Source organism: Rhinolophus sinicus, chromosome 14, assembly GCF_057876585.1.
Source record: "Rhinolophus sinicus isolate RSI-liver-muscle chromosome 14, RSI-T2T, whole genome shotgun sequence".
Taxonomy (NCBI): Eukaryota; Metazoa; Chordata; class Mammalia; order Chiroptera; family Rhinolophidae; genus Rhinolophus; species Rhinolophus sinicus.
Window position 1 is genome coordinate 181,850,238 of NC_142514.1, and position 16,715 is coordinate 181,866,952.

Genomic DNA, 16,715 nt, shown 5'->3' on the forward strand with positions numbered 1-16,715 from the left:
ATTACTGTCTGTGAAAGCACTCTGCAAAGCCGTAACTGAAGCTCAGCCGTTGGATGCATTGTTGTTGTTGTTGTTGTCACTGCTCCGTCTAGACTGGGTGACTGAATCCCTCCTCCCCACTGTGGAAACCTCGCACTGCCCGCATCAGGGGCACCACTGCCCGCGCCATCTGAGGAACACTCGACATGAGAGAGGGAGCCTCCTCTCTGGCAGGATGACTGTCCTGGCTCAGGAGAAGGGCTAGGGACCCTTGTGAAGGTGGCCGTAGGACTCGCGGGGGCTTCGCGCCTGGCAGGCGGCCCGCCAGGTGAGCGGGAACTACAGTCGCGGCTCCCGGGGGCTGCGGGGCTTTGCGGGTTCAGGGCCAGAGGGCGGGGCCCCGGGGCCATCTTGGCTGTGGGCGGAAGTTTCCTTCAGAGACCCGGCGAGGGGAAGTCATTGCGGCCCTCCGCTTGACGGCGCGATCTCGGTTTGGGAATGGGGAAGAAACGCATGGGAATTGGCGGCCCCGCAAATAAGCAAAGGCCGGTGGGCCCACGGGAAGCCCTTCAAACAAGCAAGGGCCGCTGGCCCCGGGAACGGCCTATCTGGGCGCCGGCCGGATGTACTGCCGCCCCGGCTCCTCGACCGCGCGCCGCCTCTTGTAACCCTTGGCGCCCGCTAGCGGCGTAGCTCGCGCCCATTCTCGAACGACTGCACGCCGGGCGCGGCGCAGGGTTCAGAGCCGGGGCTAGATGCTGCGCAATTTGCGTAGTGAACGGTACCCGCGCAGGCGCAGGAGGGGGCGGAGCCGGGGAGCCGGAGTCCCGGGTCCCAGCGGCCGGATCCGGCTCCCCCTGGGGCGGTCTAAGGGCTTGGTGTAGACCTCCTCCTGACCCCCGCGGTTGGGGAGTGGACGCAGTGGGGGGGTGGGTTGGGGGCAGCGTCCGGAGTCCCGAAGACAGAAGGCAGAGACCCCCTACCCTATCCGGATTATTGGAGGAGAGAGAGCCCCCCCAGTTTGAGGAGGGGGAGAGCTGGGTGTTGAACACCCCCTGCAGCGGCCGCTGTCCTGAGCTACGGGCATCGGCCGGCTCTCCCCCTCCTGCCAGGACTACTCGAGCGAGAGGCCAAGGACCTCTGTCCTTCAGCCTCTGCACCCCTCAGCTCCTGGCTTAAGACTGACCCAGGGAGGGGACACTCCACACCTTCCCCCTCAGCCCTGGAGAAGAGACTGCCTTTCCACCCTGCTGAGTGAGAGGCCCAGGGCCAGGTGCCAGGCTGCCTCTGTCCCACCACAAGGGCGAGTGTACCTCTGTTGCTGGGAAGAGCCTGGCCCGCCACAACTTCTTTCCTCCTGAGCTCCCCTATTCCTGTCTCTGGGCCCTGCAACTCCCACCCCCACCCCCTATTTATTTTTATTTCCTGGCCTCCTGCCAGCCCCTCCATCTCTGTCTCAGGATTTAGGCCTCCCTCCCTGACATGGAGAGTAACCTGTCTGGCCTGGTGCCTGCTGCTGGGCTGGTGCCTGCGCTGCCACCGGCCGTGACCCTGGGGCTGACTGCGGCCTACACCATTCTGTATGCCCTGCTCTTCTTCTCCGTCTATGCCCAGCTCTGGCTGGTCCTCCTGTATGGACACAAGCGACTCAGCTATCAGACGGTGTTTCTGGCACTCTGTCTGCTCTGGGCTGCCTTGCGTACCACCCTCTTTTCCTTCTACTTCCGAGATACCCCTCGAGCCAACCGCCTGGGGCCCCTGCCCTTTTGGCTTCTCTACTGCTGCCCTGTCTGCCTGCAGTTCTTCACACTGACGCTTATGAATCTCTACTTTGCCCAGGTAACTGTGGTCATGAGTGGGGGTGGGCTGTCGGGTGGCAAGCCCCAAGGGCCGAAAGGAATGATGGGCATCTCTGCTCCCAGGTGGTGTTCAAGGCCAAGGCGAAGCGTCGGCCAGAGATGAGCCGAGGCTTGTAAGTACTTGGGACACTGGTGGCTCAGTCTCCAGGCCAGGGGCAGGGGACAGCCTGGTGTCCATTCCTTCCCCCGTAGCAGGGCTAAGGCGAGGACAACCCAGGGAATCTTTGTGAAAGAGCTTGGAAAAGTGAAGCATCTGTCACAGATGGCTCAGCAGAGACATTGCATATGTGAACAATAATAGAAACAGGGAGGGGAATGGGTACCAGTGTCATCCATGATGGAGGCAGAGCTGGAGGCCCCAGCCTTTGAAAGCTCCAAAGCCAAAGCAATTCTGGATGACCTGGGATGGCAATACTCCTGTCATTTGTATAGTATCTTACAGTTTATTAAGAGCTTTCACAAATAGCTTTAACTTTTACAATTTAATGTGTGAGATGATTATTATCCCCATTTGAGAGATGAAGAAACTGAGGCCCATAAAGGTAAAGCATTATGTTCAAGGTCATAGACCTGGCTGGAGGCAGAGCCAGGGCTTAAAATTAGATTTCGGACTCCCGTCTGCTGCTCCTTCCGCTGTACCACAGGTATCAGTCCCCTTCTTACTTCCTTGGGCCTCAGTTTCCCCATCTATAAAACTGAAGGAGTAAGGTTCAGATTGGATGCCCTGAGATTCTGGTTGGCAGTGGGTCTCCTGGGGGAGGTTGGGTGGTGGGTGAGCATCAAGATTGGTAGGCTGGGGCTGACTGTGCTGTGGGCTGCAGGCTGGCCGTTCGAGGGGCCTTCGTGGGGGCCTCGCTGCTCTTTCTGCTGGTGAATGTGCTGTGTGCTGTGCTGTCCCGCCAGCGCCGGGCACAGCCCTGGGCCCTCCTGCTGGTTCGAGTCCTAGTGAGTGACTCCCTCTTTGTTATCTGCGCGCTCTCTCTTGCCGCCTGCCTCTGCCTTGTCGCCCGGCGGGCTCCCTCCACCAGCATCTACCTGGAGGCCAAGGTAGGGTCACAAGCCCTGATGCCTGGTTTCCTTTGGGGTCTTTGGACATTGATCTTCAGGGTAGAGGGAAAGCTGGAGCCTCCCCTCCCTGAGGGTCCCCTGTTGTCATCTGTGCCAGGGGACCAGTGTGTGCCAGGCTGCTGCAATGGGTGGTGCCATGGTCCTGCTCTATGCCAGTCGAGCCTGCTACAACCTGGCAGCCCTGGCCTTGGCCCCTCAGAGCCGACTGGATGCCTTCGATTATGACTGGTACAACGTCTCTGACCAGGTGGGTGTTTGGCACATCTGCTGCCTCCTTACCGTGTTTCCCCGAAAACAAGCCTCGCATGATTTTTAAGGATGACATCTCCTGACCATAAGCCCCAATGCGTCTTTTGGAGCAAAAATTAATATAAGACTCGGTCTTATTTTCGGGGAAACACGGTAGTAGCCATGGCTTCTGGCCCCCAGCTGGCCTGGGCCCTGGCCAGGTGCCCTGCCGGCACAATTGCAGATTGCCACAAGCCCTTGCTTTCCCACAGGCGGACCTGGTGAATGACCTGGGGAACAAAGGCTACCTGGTGTTTGGCCTGATCCTCTTTGTGTGGGAGCTGCTACCCACTACACTGCTGGTGGGCTTCTTCCGGGTGCACCGGCCGCCACAGGACCTGGTGAGGGCCAGTGGAGAGGGGTGGCACTGGGAATCCCTGGCCTGGGGCCTGGAGTTGGGGGGTTGTGGGAGGTCAGTGGTGGATAGGAGAGAATATCAATGGCAATTTCCTTCGCTAGAGCACCAGCCGCATCCTCAATGGGCAGGTCTTTGGCTCCCGTTCCTACTTCTTCGACCGGGCTGGGCACTGCGAGGACGAGGGCTGCTCCTGGGAGCATAGCCGGGGCGAGAGCACTAGGTAGGAGCCCAGACCCCATCTCAGGACTCATGGGCTCCCAGCTTGCTCCATGGAGCCATGGGGACCTAGAGCCAGGTCTTGTCACCCAGCTCTGGCTGTAGTCTTTGTTTCCATCTGTCCTGGGGGGGGGGCCCTCTGGTTTCCACCTCTCGCCCTGAGGATGCAGTTTGTCATGGTCTGCAGGGCTGAAGCCCTGGGTCTTGGAGGTCTGGATCACTGGGCTTTGTTCTAAGCCTCTCTCCCCCAACTCTTAGGAATATGGCCCTGGTCACTGCCTTGGGACTGACCCTATTTCTCTGCCTATAGCATGTCTGGTAGCCTAGGCTCCAGCAACTGGTACGGCGCCATCGGGCGGGAGCCAGGCTGGTGCGGGGGCAGCCAGACGCGGACCACTCCTCTGCTCTTCTCCCAGGTGCTGGGACCAAGCAGCCACCACCACAGCCTCTACTCTACCCCACAGACGTGATCTTCCTCCACCTCTCCCCAGAACACCCAGACCCCAGTCCCTCCCACCCCAGGCCCCTGTGCCAAGTTCATCTGCTGCTTCTTGCCTAGGATCCCGCGGGGGAGGGGGGCAGGCTGCCTCCTCCCCTGGCCAGCAATTTGCTACTTCTATTGTAGTGAGTTTATGCTGTCCCCTAGGATGGGGGAGCATGGCTCTGGCTGCCAGATGCCCACAACACCCTGGCATGACCTGCCACCTCCACTTCTACGGCTGGAGCCAGCTCCCCGTCCTGCACCTGCCACTCAATAAAAGTGTCTGTGCCCCACGTCTCACCACCGTCTGTCAGTTGTCCTCTTAGAACCGTCATCTGTTTGGCTGAAGGCTTATCAGACACTGGCCCTTGAGGGGGGCTGCTGGGCTGGCAGGGACCACTTACCTCCCCCAGGCTGGTGGGCAGGAAGAGGGAGGAGCCTTCAGCCTGGGGAAGAGCCCTACTCCTACTCCAGTCCCGTCCCTACTTAAATAATTTCTACTCTTACCTCAAGACCTGCTTCAAATGTCACCTCCTTTATGAAACCTTCCTTCTCCAAGTCAGGGAACCCTCCTGGATCCCCTGGTACTGTGATTATGTGGCTATTATGCCTCTCACCCCCTAGTGGACTGGGATTTCTGGAGACCCTGCTTCCCTGTCATCACACCCAACCTGGCCGTTAGTCCAGGGCCTGGAGGAGGAGTTGGTCCATGACTGAGCAGCCCCCATCTCCCTACTAGGTGTGGATTTGGCTGGTAGGGGGTGCTGCCCCCACACAGTCTTCCTGGTAGTACTGGGGCCCCCTTCTTTGGCCACCTCTAGTAGCACAGTCACTGCCCTCTGCTGCCCTCCACCTGTTGTGTGGCTGGGTGTTGTTTATCGGAGGGTCTACCTCCTACACGTGGACCCGGCCTTCCCAGCTCCCTGGAGTCCCTGGGGCCTAGCACTGAGCCTGTCTTGAAACCCTTCACTTGGGACTGTGGTGGGCAGCAGGCCTTGAGGGCCTTCCAGAGAGGGCGTCTTAGACTTGGAGAATCAAATCAGCTGGAAGCTGGACAATCACCCTTCGTTGAAAGGAAAATTGCTAACATTTGTAGGGCACTTTATTGTGTGTGTGCCAGGCTCTGATGTGAACATTTAACAAATACTGACCTCTTTAAGGCTCGCACAGCACCCTGAGGTGAGAATTCACCATCCCTTTTCTGTAAGTGGGGACTGGCAGGTTCGTTTAGTAACCTGTCTAGGCCCCCTACTAGTAGAAGGTGCTCAGCCTTCCAGCCCACGCTTACACCACTCACCCTGAGGGCTGAGGGAACCCAAGCAAGATCGGGGTCTTGGGGGAGATGGGGGTTGTAAAGTGGCTAAGAGCAGAGAGGTGGAGTTCCAGGAGCTGCCAAGGCCCTGGCTGTTCAGGCAGTAGGGGCAGGGGGTGCTGGCACTCCCTGTTGGGATGGGCATAGGATGAGGACCAAGGAATGGAGATACAGGAGCAGGGACAGGAAGTGCCCCAGCATGACTTTCCAGAACTGGGCCCCACCCCACCTGGGCCAACTCCAGCTTGCCTCAGTGGATCCCCTACCCTTTGTCTAGTGGGATCCCCTTCCTCATAAGTGTTGAGCTCAAGAGCCAGGATGTCCCCAAGAGCGGGGAGTTGAAAGCCATTCAGATCTGACTGTGGGTCTAGGAGATGCTGGGAGATTAGTGTGGCGCCTGTCCAGAGAGGTGAGCTGGCTGATGTCCAGACCCGGGCCGTGCTGCTGGCCACACTGGCTGGCCGGAGGGGCAGTGCCAGGGCTTTGGTCTTAGACTGGAGGCCGGTCCCAGCGGCAACCCCTTCTGGACTCCTCTGCCACTCACCTTTCGGGACCCGCCGGGATTAGGGCACTGAGCTGCCGCAGGTTAGGGGCTGCGGGGGGCGGCGCCTGCAGCGAGGGCGCGGCGTTGGAGGGGTTAAACGCGGGAGGAGGGGGGCTTCTGGCGGCGGGAGGGGGTCCCAGCCCCGGCGGCCGCCCGCTCCGCCTCTGCTGCCGCTGCCGCCTCCGCGACCCAGTCGGCACCGGCGAGGCCGCGCGGGAGCCCGGGCCGCAGCCGCAGCCTCAGCCTCAGCCGCAGCGGGGCCAACAGTAAGTGCGGGCGGACGGCCGCGGGAGGGAGTACGGACCGGACTCCCGGGCAGGGCGCGCAGCAGGAGACCGTCCGGGCGGGGCGCCACCTCCCCCTCTTGGGCGCCTCCGGGAATTGTACCGCCGCGTGTCCAGCGCCCGTCACGCTCCGAGGCGTCGGCGTGAAGACACGGGAGGCAGTGGGAGCGAGCGGCTGGTGTACAGGGTGTCTGGGCGGCGGGCGCTGCGTTGTGGCCCCGCGGTCTGGGTGTGCGTACGCGAGTGTGTGCACACGTGTGTGTGGACCTCGGGGTCCCGCGGTCCCGCGCGCCTGCCCCTGAGGGTCCCGGTATGCCCGTGAGTCTGGGCAGAGTGCAGGTGGAGCGTGAGCGTGCAGCCGGGTAGCTGGGCGGCTGGAGCCGCAGGGCGGAGCGTGGGCTCGCAGGGCTTTGTGCAGCGTGTATGCGCGTGGGCGCCCCCGCCCGCTGTCCCCAGGGCTGACAGCCTCCTTGGGGGATGCTGCACTGGTCCGGCCTTTGTCACCCCCACCCCGCTCCTTCCCTGAACCCGGCATCCTCCCTTTTTCCCCACGACCCCGCCCTGCCTCGCCTCTGAGCAGCGACCGGGACCCATCCCTGGGTTCCTCGAAAGCCCGGCGGGGTGCTGGGGCACCCCGGAGGCTTCCCGCCTGGCCCATTGCGGCCAGCAGCGTTGCAGGAAGAGGCAGGAGGGGAGGGCAAAGTCACTAAGATGCCGCAGCAGCAGCGGATGAACCGGGACCCGCCATCCTCGTCCACACCCTGTGCGGTCCGGCCTTTCCTCCCGCTTTCCCTTCTCGAACCGCGCCACCCGCTCTGCCTCCTCCTCCTGGGAGGCAGGTTCTGCTCGCCTCCGCCCGGTCCCCAGCTTTTTCTCGCTCGCCCTGCCTATCCCTCAGCAGGCTCAGTCTCTCCTTCCACTCTCCTTCCTTTCCCTTCCTGGTGCCCTCTTCACGTCTCATACCCTGGAGTCCCCGGACAGGGGCTGAGGGCCCGGCAATAGAGGTAAGGGGGAGGACCCAAGTGGGGGGAGGACTGGGTGTGTCCTGGTACCAAGTGTCCAGCCAGAGGAATGTGAGGAGAGGACATGTGTGGACAGCAGGGCTGGGGGCTCCAAGGCCCTTTGAGTGTGTAGGGGTTGGAGGAGGGTGTAGGGGTGTCAGGCTAGGTTATTGATCCAAGCATCCCTGCTTCTGTCCACAGTGACCGCAGCCCTCCAGGAGCCTCCTGCCCGGCCTCCCCAGGTGGGCAGTGGAATTGGCCAGGCCCCTGGGCGCGCCATGCGCAGCACCACACTACTGGCACTGCTGGCGCTCGTCCTTCTCTACTTGGTGTCCGGTGCCCTGGTGTTCCAGGCCCTGGAGCAGCCTGGGGAGCAGCACGCCCAGAGGGAGCTTGGGGAGGTCCGGGAGAAGTTCCTGAGTAGCCATCCCTGTGTCGGCGACTGGGACCTAAGGCTCTTCATCAAGGTGCGTGGGTGGGCGAGAGCCCCTTCAGCAGTCACCCATGACCCCCTGGCATGTGCTGCATGCCAGTAGGGCCATGAGCTGGAGTGCTGCTTTCAGACCAACACTCCTGAGAGCTGGGGGCAGCTGGAGGGTGCATGGCAGAGGCTGGGATCCAGGTCTCTGTGTTCTTAATATGGAGGCCATAGGGGAGCTTGTTTTCCTTGCTGTGCCTGGCATTGGCCTGTGCTCCTGGAAGGTGTCCTTCCATGTGTGAGAGTGGTTGAATGAAGGAACGATTGAAGGAAGAAATGAATAAATGGCTGTAGCACATGAGATATATTTTCGCAGGTCTAACTCACTGGTTTCGGGTTGCCAGATAAAACTCCAGGACACCAGTTAAATGTGAATTTCAGCTGAACATATTAATTTAATTTATTTAACAATGAATAGTTTTAAAATATAAGTATGTCCCATGCAGTGTTTGTATTTGCTAAATCTGGCAACCCTACACTGGTTCCTATACTTTTTGGGAGTCACAGATGCCTTAGAGAAGCCCAAGAATCGTGTGACTATCCTCCTCACCCCGAAAGGTGCACATAGAAACATGTATAAACAATTTCGGAGGATTCCGGGATCCCCTAAGCCACTATGCCACCATGGATACCAGGTTGAGCACCCCTTTGCCCCAGGACACAAGTGTATGATGTGGAGGCTGGAGGGAGGGTAAGTCAGGGACAAGGTCAGCTTTGGCCCCTTGAGTAAAGTGCTGGGCTTCAGTCTTCTTGGGTACTGTCAGGCAAGACCTCTGTGACTTTCTCTGACTTCTGAGTCACTATCATATTCAACACCCCAAATTTAACTTTAATAAATAAATGTTTAATACTTTAGCAAAGAGTACCCCTCTTTCCCTGCCTATTCTTTTGGAAGGAGGAGCCATTGGCATAAAAGCCTCCATCTTCCAGCTGAGTCCCAATGTGGCAGGACCCAGAGCAGAGATGAGAGTGGGATGGGGCTAGGGCATAAAGCAGCCTGACCTTATTTCTGACCCTTCTAGAATGCTGAGCAAGGCTCAGAGAGGCCTGGGCAGGAGAATGTTTCTGGCCAGACCATAGGGCAGAGGGAGGGAATCTGACCTATTTTATCTCCACAATGGAATTGCTTTTTTCCTGGATAAAAAAACTAAGAAGAAAAGGAAGGGCAGAACCTAGACGGGTGGGCAACAGCTGCCCTATTTCTCTTCCACAATTAGTCGTGCAGCAATTATGCGCCTACTGTGTGCTAGGAACTGTGCTATACACCAGAGAATGAGCAGGGAGATTGACATTGGGGTGGAGCAGATGCAGGCTGTACCACAGAGGATGTCACAGCTGGACGAGGGGACAGATTCATGGATAGATCACTGTAGAATTCAGTGGAAAAGGAGCTTTGCTTACTTCCTTCTTTGTTAACCGCATGTTGTGTGCTGGGCTTTTGGCTAGTTGCTGGAGGCAAGGAGGGAGATACCAGGGGCCTTTGGAAAGAGCTGATAATTGAAAGGAGGTAGGTGAGATGGGTAGTATTTAGAGACGTGTGCTTGGGTTGCAAAGGACTGCCGGCAGAGGAACAGCATAGACAAAGGCGTGGAAGCTGGGAAGCTCAGAGTGTTTTGCAGAACTCAGATTTAGCAGATGCCTAGTCATTTGAAGCAAAAATTAGAACACACAGGATGACAAAGGATTTTTTTCCCCCTAAGTAGTGAATTTACCGGAAAGATATTGCAAAATAAAAATTAAATCACTTTTAATCATACATTTCACTTCTTGGCTTTATTCAAAAATAGTATAGGAAATGGGATTGTCTCATAAATCTGGGGGTAAGGTCACTGTAACTTGGGTTCCCAAATGGGAGTCTCAGGAGAGAGGACTGGGGAAGGGGAGGTTGGGAACACATTGAAAAGGGGCTTAACACTGGACTGGGGAGGTTGGACTCCATTCTGCAGACAGCAGGGAGGTATGGAGGATTGGGGGCAGTCATGATAGGGCAATTCATTTGGAAAGGGTCTTGCTAATGAGGACTGCAGAGAGAGATGTGGCTTATGATCTCCCCCATGCCCAGTGCCTTTGTGTCTTGGCGTTGCTTGGTGGGGAAGGGCCCCTCTGCAACCCCTCATTATGCTCTGACCTCTATCATTCAGGGCAGGCACTCTCAAAACACAGACCCTGCCCCAAGCTACCTGCAGGCTGGCAAGAGGGGCAGGCTCATGGCCATTTCATTAATTTAACAATATCTATTGAACACCAACTATGTAGCACAGGACTTCAGCAGGGGTTTGTGTATCCGTGAAACTCCTAAAATTGGATGTAAAATTTGATGGTATATGAACCTTCCTGGAGGGAGGGTCCCTAGAAATTTCGTCAGATTTTCTAAGCCAAAGGACTCAAATCCAGCCTCCATAGGGCCAGTGGGAGTGATGGGGTCTGTGGGAAGATGGAAATCACTGGGCATGATCACTGCATGGGGGGTGGGGACTCATTTAACAAACACAAAGTGCTTACTTTGCTGTGAGTGCTTTAACTCTTCAGAACAACCTGTACAGTAGGTGTTAGTATCCTTTCCACTTGGTAGATGCAGAAACTGAGGCACAGAGAGTTAACTTGCCCGAAGTCACATAGCACCAAGATTTGAACTCAGGAAGTCAGGTCCCAGAGTCTGTACTCCTGACCACTGTAAAATTGGAAATCCTTTGTGTAAAATTATGGGGCAGATAACTCAAGTGTTTCTAAAACAATGTGGAGGTCAAACCAAATTGGGCCCCCCATTTTGCAATGTCTGCTCTAAGGCACTGCCCTCAGGGAGACCAGAGGAAAAGGGAGATCTGGGTGGGGTAGGAAGGGAACCACTCTGGAGACTGGAGCCAAGGGGGTTGGCCAGGACAGGAGGGAAGGACTGAGGTTCCTCCTTCTGCGCCTTGTCCTGCAGGAGGTGGCTGATGCCCTGGGAGGGGGTGCGAACCCTGACACCAACTCAACCAGCCACAGCAACTACTCAGCCTGGGACCTGGGCAGCGCCTTCTTTTTCTCGGGCACCATCATCACCACCATCGGTGGGGGAGGGGACTGAGCATGCAGAGGGGGGCAAGGGGCAGCTGGCTTTCTCATGGGGGAAAGTGCAAGGGGAGGTAGGGAGGCACTAGGCAGTCCCTAGACCTCCTGCATGGCCCCTCTACCCAGGCTACGGCAATGTGGCCCTGCGCACAGATGCTGGGCGCCTCTTCTGCATCTTTTATGCGCTGGTGGGGATTCCGCTGTTCGGGATCCTACTGGCAGGGGTCGGGGACCGGCTGGGTTCCTCCCTGCGTCGCGGCATCAGTCATATTGAAGCCATCTTCCTGGTGAGCTGCTCCTCGCCCTGGTGTTGGGCTTGGGATACCCTTCCCTATGTCCCCTCCCGGCATGGGGGCATGGGCCCTGAGGTCACAGGAGCCTCCCCCCACCCCCACCCCCGCAGGCTCCCAGAGGAGGGGGTATGGGGTGTGAGGATGGAAGTTTTGGCAGTTCCTGGGTCCTGCCTACTGCCCCTCCCTGCAGAAGTGGCACGTGGCCCCGGAGCTGGTGCGAATTCTATCCGCGGTGCTCTTCCTGCTGATCGGCTGCGTGCTCTTTGTTCTCACCCCTGCAATCGTGTTCTACTGTGTGGAGGACTGGAACAAGCTTGAGGCCATCTACTTCGTCGTAGTGACACTCACCACGGTGGGGTTCGGGGACTATGTGGCCGGTGAGGCCACCTTTCTTGTGCTGTCCTTCCCTAGTCACTTTATCTCTGCCCAGGGGCTCTGCATTCTTGCTTCTCCCTCCAAATTCCATGTGGCGTTTGTGCTCTCCCACGGGATCACTCCAACCCCTACATCTGCTCATTGAACGCACTGTCACATTTTTACACGGATGCAACACCTCATGCACGCTTCCATTTTTGCATGCCTGCGCCTCCGTGCATGTTCACACGTATAAGGTGCTCCTCTCACACATGCTCACATTCTTGCATGTGAGCACCCCCACTCACATGCTCTTATCTCGCATACCTTCAAGTCGTGCACACTCATCTTCTTGCATGCATTCAGACACTCTGGCACTTACCCATTGCCCTGGGAAAGGCGGATCCTCTTAAAGAGCTGGGAAGAGGGGGCAGTGAGACAGAGGCTCACAGGCTCAGTGCTTGTCCCACAATCAACTTCTTTCTGCCCTCCCCGGTGGTATCCCAGGCGCCAGCCCCAACCTGAAATCTGCAGCCTACCAGCCGCTAGTGTGGTTCTGGATCCTGCTGGGCCTGGCCTACTTCGCCTCAGTGCTCACCACCATCGGGAACTGGCTGCGAGCAGTGTCCCGCCGCACTCGGGCAGAGGTAGGCGCCGCGCCTGCGCCTGCGCCGTGGCGCTGACGCGCTGGGCCCGGGCCGGCAGTTGTTTGGCCAGCCTGCCTCCCTTCCAGCGTGGGGGCTCCTCCAGGTAGGGACTGAGTGAGTCCCTGTGTGCACCAGCCTGGGGACAAAGGGATAAACTCAGACAGGTTTTCAGTCTGGAGATAGGCGACTCCATCTCTGCTCCTATGGATAGGGTTGCCAGATTTACCAAATAAAAAAGCAGGAAGCCCAGTTAAATGTGAATTTCAGATAAATAGCAAATAACACTTTAGCATAAGTTATGTCCCAAATATTGCGTTGGACATAGTTACACTGAAATTTATTTGCTGTTTATCTGAAATTCAAATTTAATTGGGCGACCTGTATTTTGTCACCCCTCTCATCGTGCCCGGCGGAGGCGCAAAGGTCTCTGGGGCCGCGGGAGGGAGAACTGAAATGAAATGGGTTTTCTAGGAAAGTTCCCGGAGAAGAGGGCGCTTCAGTGCGATGGAGGGGAGAGCGTGGGACCGGGGTGATGAGCCTTTCCCTCCTTAGGAGGGCTGAGGCAGGAGGACCAGGGGAAAAGTAGGGCAATGCCTGATATGCGAAGGGCAGGCTCCCGGGGTTGCCGAGGTGTTCGAGAACCCCGGGTCGAGGACTGCCTTTCCTCCCCGTGCAGATGGGCGGCTTCACGGCACAGGCCGCCAGCTGGACGGGCACGGTGACCGCGCGGGTGACCCAGCGAAGCGGGCCCCCGGCACCACCACCGCCGGAGAAGGAGCGGCCTCTCCTGCCTCCACCGCCCTGTTCAGTGGAGCCCGCGGGCAGGCCCCCATCCCCTGCACCCCCTGAGAAGGCCGAGCTGCCCTCCCCGCCCACGGCTTCCGCGCTGGATTACCCCAGCGAGAATCTGGCCTTCATCGACGAGTCTTCGGACACGCAGAGCGAGCGCGGCTGCGCGCTGCCCCGCGCGCCACGGGGTCGCCGCCGCCCTCCCAACCCTTCCAAGAAGCCTGAGAGGCCCCGGCGCCCGGGGCGCCCCCGGGATAAAGACGTGCCCGTGTAGGGGCAAGACCCCTGACCCCGGCCTCTCAAATGGCTTGGTTCTCGCTCTCTCCCCAGCATGCTTTGCTTAGTTAACCAAAGAGCCTTCTTTTGACTAGACGGGAGTCTGGGGAGCAGGCTACGGGTTGCTTGCCTGCCACCCCGGCCCCTGGCCCTCTCCTCATTTCATCCATTTCCTGACCCCCAAGCCTTTCTGTCTCGTCCTGGCTGGGCCCGTCCTTCACAACACCTCACAACTGTGCCTCAAAGCCTGTATCAATAAACGAAAAAGTCTGTATCGCTACGGACGTGCGCGCTCCGGGGACGCTAGTGACGTGGGGGTGCTTGCGTTGGGCCTCCTGCGGGCATGTCAGGCCTTCCGTGACTCCTCCTGCATATATGTCGGTCAAAGCGCGGCCCTCTTGGCTGTGATCCGGCCCACGTATCTGCTTGGAGGCTACCGGGTAGGGTCCAGGAGAGGAATCTGCCAAGATGGGCTGTGCGTCTCCAAGCCCAACACACCTATTAGGCGGGAGATGGGGGAGAAATAATGTTATCTAGTGTGGAGGGCTGTGGCTTGAACTCTTCCAGCGCGAGACCCCCATCGCCATTCCGAAACCGGACACTGCCCCTCCCCCATGCTGGAGCGTGACCCCCCACTTCCTCGCCGGAGGCCTGTGGCAACTGGGTCCGTTGGGACAGAACCATGGAGGAGAAGCCTTTCAAAGTAAGAACTCTTCCTGCGCCCCTCACACAGTCAGCCCCCAGACTCATCTAATCTGGGCCCCTGGCTATCCTCTCACTCACCCTTGGCTCCGGACAGCTCCCAGCAGGCCCCATGCCCTCCAGAGTGGAGTGCTGGCTCTGGCGGGGCCCAGGATCCCAGCCCCAGCCTGCTCTTCCTCCCCTCCCCAACTCCCCACGACCCTTGGCTTTCCTCCTCGTTTGTGGCCCCACAGGCGTTGGCCAAGTCTTCAGTGAAGTCGAACCCGCATAGCGACATCCGGAATCTGTGGACCACAGCCACACTGTCGCAACCGAAGATCAACGTGCAGCTGTCCAATGTCTACAGGGACTCCGAACTGGAGAGCAGCAGCGTAGGCAGCAAGACTAGCGAGTGGTACAACCGGAAGAATGCCAGCCACGACTCGGACGGCGGCTGGGAAGAATCGGATGACAGAGATGACAACGTCAGCTTCAAGCAAGAGGAGCTGGACGACCACACCTTGTTGGAGCTGCACCCCGGCAGCTCCTTTGGAAGCCGTTTAGAAGAGGAGGACGATTCCAGCACTGAGATGGGTCAGTGTGGACTCACCGGGCTGTGGGCGCCCCCAGGGCAAGGGGCTGGCCAGGGTCTCAGTTTCTGTTGGTGTAAAACCGGGAGAAGCTGTAGGATCCAAATTTCCAGGATTCCCTGGGAGGGGAGGCCAGCGCTAATCTACCAAGGTTTAAATCGACCAGACATTCTTGGAGCGCCCCCTACCGGGATAGCGTCTTACAAAGTCCCGTGGCCCGAACACTCCAGTTCTGGGAGAGGCACGTACGAAAATGCGCAAAGGCCGCGGGGGTAGGACAGTGCTTTGAATGGAATCATCAGGATAGTTGAGAGGAGGGAGTTAATTTTTTGTCGGTGGATTTGTGCTGGTTGAGGAGGTGCCTACCTGTCATTCATTCAGTCATTGGTTACAATTTTTAAGTACCTGCTTCATGCTGGACACTGTTTGGGCCTTTCCTCCCCCTCAATCCCCTTCTCCCTGCCCTTCATCAGGGAATTGGAACCGATAACAGCATAATAACTGCCCCTTATTGAGTACTTACTGTGTGCCAGGCACTGGGCTTCTCTTGCATGATCACCTTTAAACTTCACAAGCTCCATAAAGAGCCATTCTTATTACTCCATTTTACAGATGAAGAACTTGAAGGTCAGAAAGTGTCAGTCACTGGCCTTAAGTCTCACACAGTGTGGCAGTCAGAACTGGAACCTTAGGGAGTGGGACAATAAAGCCCAGGGTTGTAAACCACTGTCTCATACTGTTTCCCAGGAAGGCAGCACCTGGAGCTGTTCTCTGAGGGCCACTCCCCCTGCCAGATGCCACCTCATACATCTTTTCTGCTCCAGGGAAGATCCAGCAGTCTGCAGATAACTCTCTTTTCTCTTCTCCCAGAAATAACTTCCTCAATGCCATCATTCAGTATCTTGAAGCACACACCCCATCGAGCCTACTGGGTGGAGCAGCAGACCAGGGTTGGAGGCACCCAGGGAGATGGGATTTTAGTGGGGTGGGGGATGGGCAAGTTGGAGGTTGCAGGTGGTTTGTGGGTGGAGCGGCAGGCAGGTTGGTTGGGGGTTTTGGGGCTGGAGGCAGCAGGTGGGCCATTTCAGCTGTGGGCAGAGCTGGGGTCGCTTGGACATCTGTGCCTCTTGCTGCCTCTCCAGCTGCCGCTGCCCCTGATGGAACTCATGGAAAATGAAGCTCTGGAAATCCTCACCAAAGCCCTCCGGAGTGAGCCTCTCCCCAGCTCCCATAAGAGACCTTGGGGAATTTTGCAGGGCTTGGCCCCCTGGGAGTGGGGTTTCAAGATGTGTCTGCCTTGTCAGATTCCACTCACAAATATTCCAGAAGCCCCACAAAAAATAAAAAGTTGGGGGACTGAGCACAGAGAAACCAAGTGGGGAGGTCATGGGGTGACTGCCAGGGGTCTGGACTTCAACCCCTCTAGCTGATGTGGCTTTTTAAAGGCTGTTTTTCCACCTTCCCAATGGGGATGACAGCCTTTGTGTGGCCTTGGCTCCTTCCCTGGGTAAGGTGAAGAGCCTTTGGACAGATTATTTGGGTAAACTTCCCCTGGTTTGCCCTGCTTATGATATGAAGGGGGGAGGGCTGGCTAACGGTTTAGGGTGGGAGGTCCAGGAATTCTCCGAAAAGTTGCCTGCTGCCCCTGCCCTAGTTCAGGCCTGCAACATCTTCTCTAACCTTGCCTTCATTCATCCTGTACCTCAGCACCCCATCCTATTCTGCATCCCCCATCTATTTGGAGCACAGATCTATGACTTGAAACAAAAACAGCCCGGCAGTGCCCAGCACCGTGGAGATCCAAAGTTCCCCAAACTAACACAGAACAGAGCGCCCAGTGCTCCTGCCAACCCAAGTCACTCGCTCTTCATTAAATCACACATGCAGCATCTGCTGCTAACTGCCCTGAGTGGAGCTCTGCCCTCCAGGTTACCGGTCAGAGATCGGCGGGAATCACTTCCTGACCAAGCAGCTGCAGAGGTACATCGAGGGGCTCAAGAGGCGCCGGAACAAGAGGCTGAACATCTCTGTGTGTTGAGAACACCGCTTCAGGCTCAAGTGACTGCCCTACTCTAGCCCCGGTCCCTGTCCTGCCCCCAGACCCAAGCACTACCCTGTCCATGTGGAGTGTGAACCCTAGAGAAATAAAAGAGTCTGTGCACGGTC

The 16,715-nt window shown here is 57.7% G+C and overlaps 3 protein-coding genes and 1 long non-coding RNA gene across 20 annotated transcripts; 3 read left to right on the top strand and 1 right to left on the bottom strand.

The window, feature by feature from the left end:
• The first annotated feature begins 169 nt into the window (after window positions 1-169).
• Window positions 170-4,590, top strand: GPR137 (G protein-coupled receptor 137). 3 transcript variants are annotated; one of them, XM_074336568.2, is made up of 8 exons: window positions 170-307; window positions 1,420-1,818; window positions 1,902-1,951; window positions 2,660-2,885; window positions 3,004-3,153; window positions 3,407-3,535; window positions 3,654-3,772; window positions 4,185-4,590. In XM_074336568.2, the coding sequence occupies exons 2-8, from the start codon at window positions 1,462-1,464 to the stop codon at window positions 4,573-4,575; spliced, it is 1,422 nt and encodes a 473-aa protein (XP_074192669.1). In that variant the 5' UTR covers window positions 170-307; window positions 1,420-1,461; the 3' UTR covers window positions 4,576-4,590. The 3 variants fall into 3 exon arrangements, with proteins under 3 accessions (XP_074192669.1, XP_074192670.1, XP_019593336.2); XM_074336569.2 differs by having other exon boundaries at window positions 1,440-1,818; XM_019737777.3 differs by lacking the exon at window positions 170-307 and having other exon boundaries at window positions 363-1,818; window positions 4,079-4,549.
• Window positions 192-13,552, top strand: KCNK4 (potassium two pore domain channel subfamily K member 4). 4 transcript variants are annotated; one of them, XM_019737783.3, is made up of 7 exons: window positions 192-307; window positions 7,592-7,857; window positions 10,795-10,918; window positions 11,046-11,206; window positions 11,403-11,589; window positions 12,074-12,213; window positions 12,890-13,552. In XM_019737783.3, the coding sequence occupies exons 2-7, from the start codon at window positions 7,669-7,671 to the stop codon at window positions 13,274-13,276; spliced, it is 1,188 nt and encodes a 395-aa protein (XP_019593342.2). In that variant the 5' UTR covers window positions 192-307; window positions 7,592-7,668; the 3' UTR covers window positions 13,277-13,552. The 4 variants fall into 4 exon arrangements, with proteins under 4 accessions (XP_019593342.2, XP_019593341.2, XP_074192671.2 ...); XM_019737782.3 differs by lacking the exon at window positions 192-307 and adding an exon at window positions 4,716-6,146; XM_074336570.2 differs by lacking the exon at window positions 192-307 and adding an exon at window positions 6,218-6,371.
• On the bottom strand, window positions 13,513-15,300 carry LOC141572281 (uncharacterized). The gene is made up of 3 exons (XR_012497622.2): window positions 15,073-15,300; window positions 14,181-14,413; window positions 13,513-13,776 (listed from the first exon to the last, which is right to left on the bottom strand). It is a non-coding gene; the product is annotated as an uncharacterized LOC141572281 (long non-coding RNA).
• Window positions 13,776-16,715, top strand: CATSPERZ (catsper channel auxiliary subunit zeta). 12 transcript variants are annotated; one of them, XM_019737793.3, is made up of 5 exons: window positions 13,776-13,981; window positions 14,214-14,553; window positions 15,297-15,499; window positions 15,692-15,758; window positions 16,257-16,715. In XM_019737793.3, exons 1-5 carry the CDS (start codon window positions 13,961-13,963, stop codon window positions 16,304-16,306), a joined length of 681 nt encoding a protein of 226 aa, XP_019593352.3. In that variant the 5' UTR covers window positions 13,776-13,960; the 3' UTR covers window positions 16,307-16,715. The 12 variants fall into 12 exon arrangements, with proteins under 12 accessions (XP_019593352.3, XP_074192674.2, XP_019593351.3 ...); XM_074336573.2 differs by having other exon boundaries at window positions 16,299-16,715; XM_019737792.3 differs by having other exon boundaries at window positions 16,478-16,715.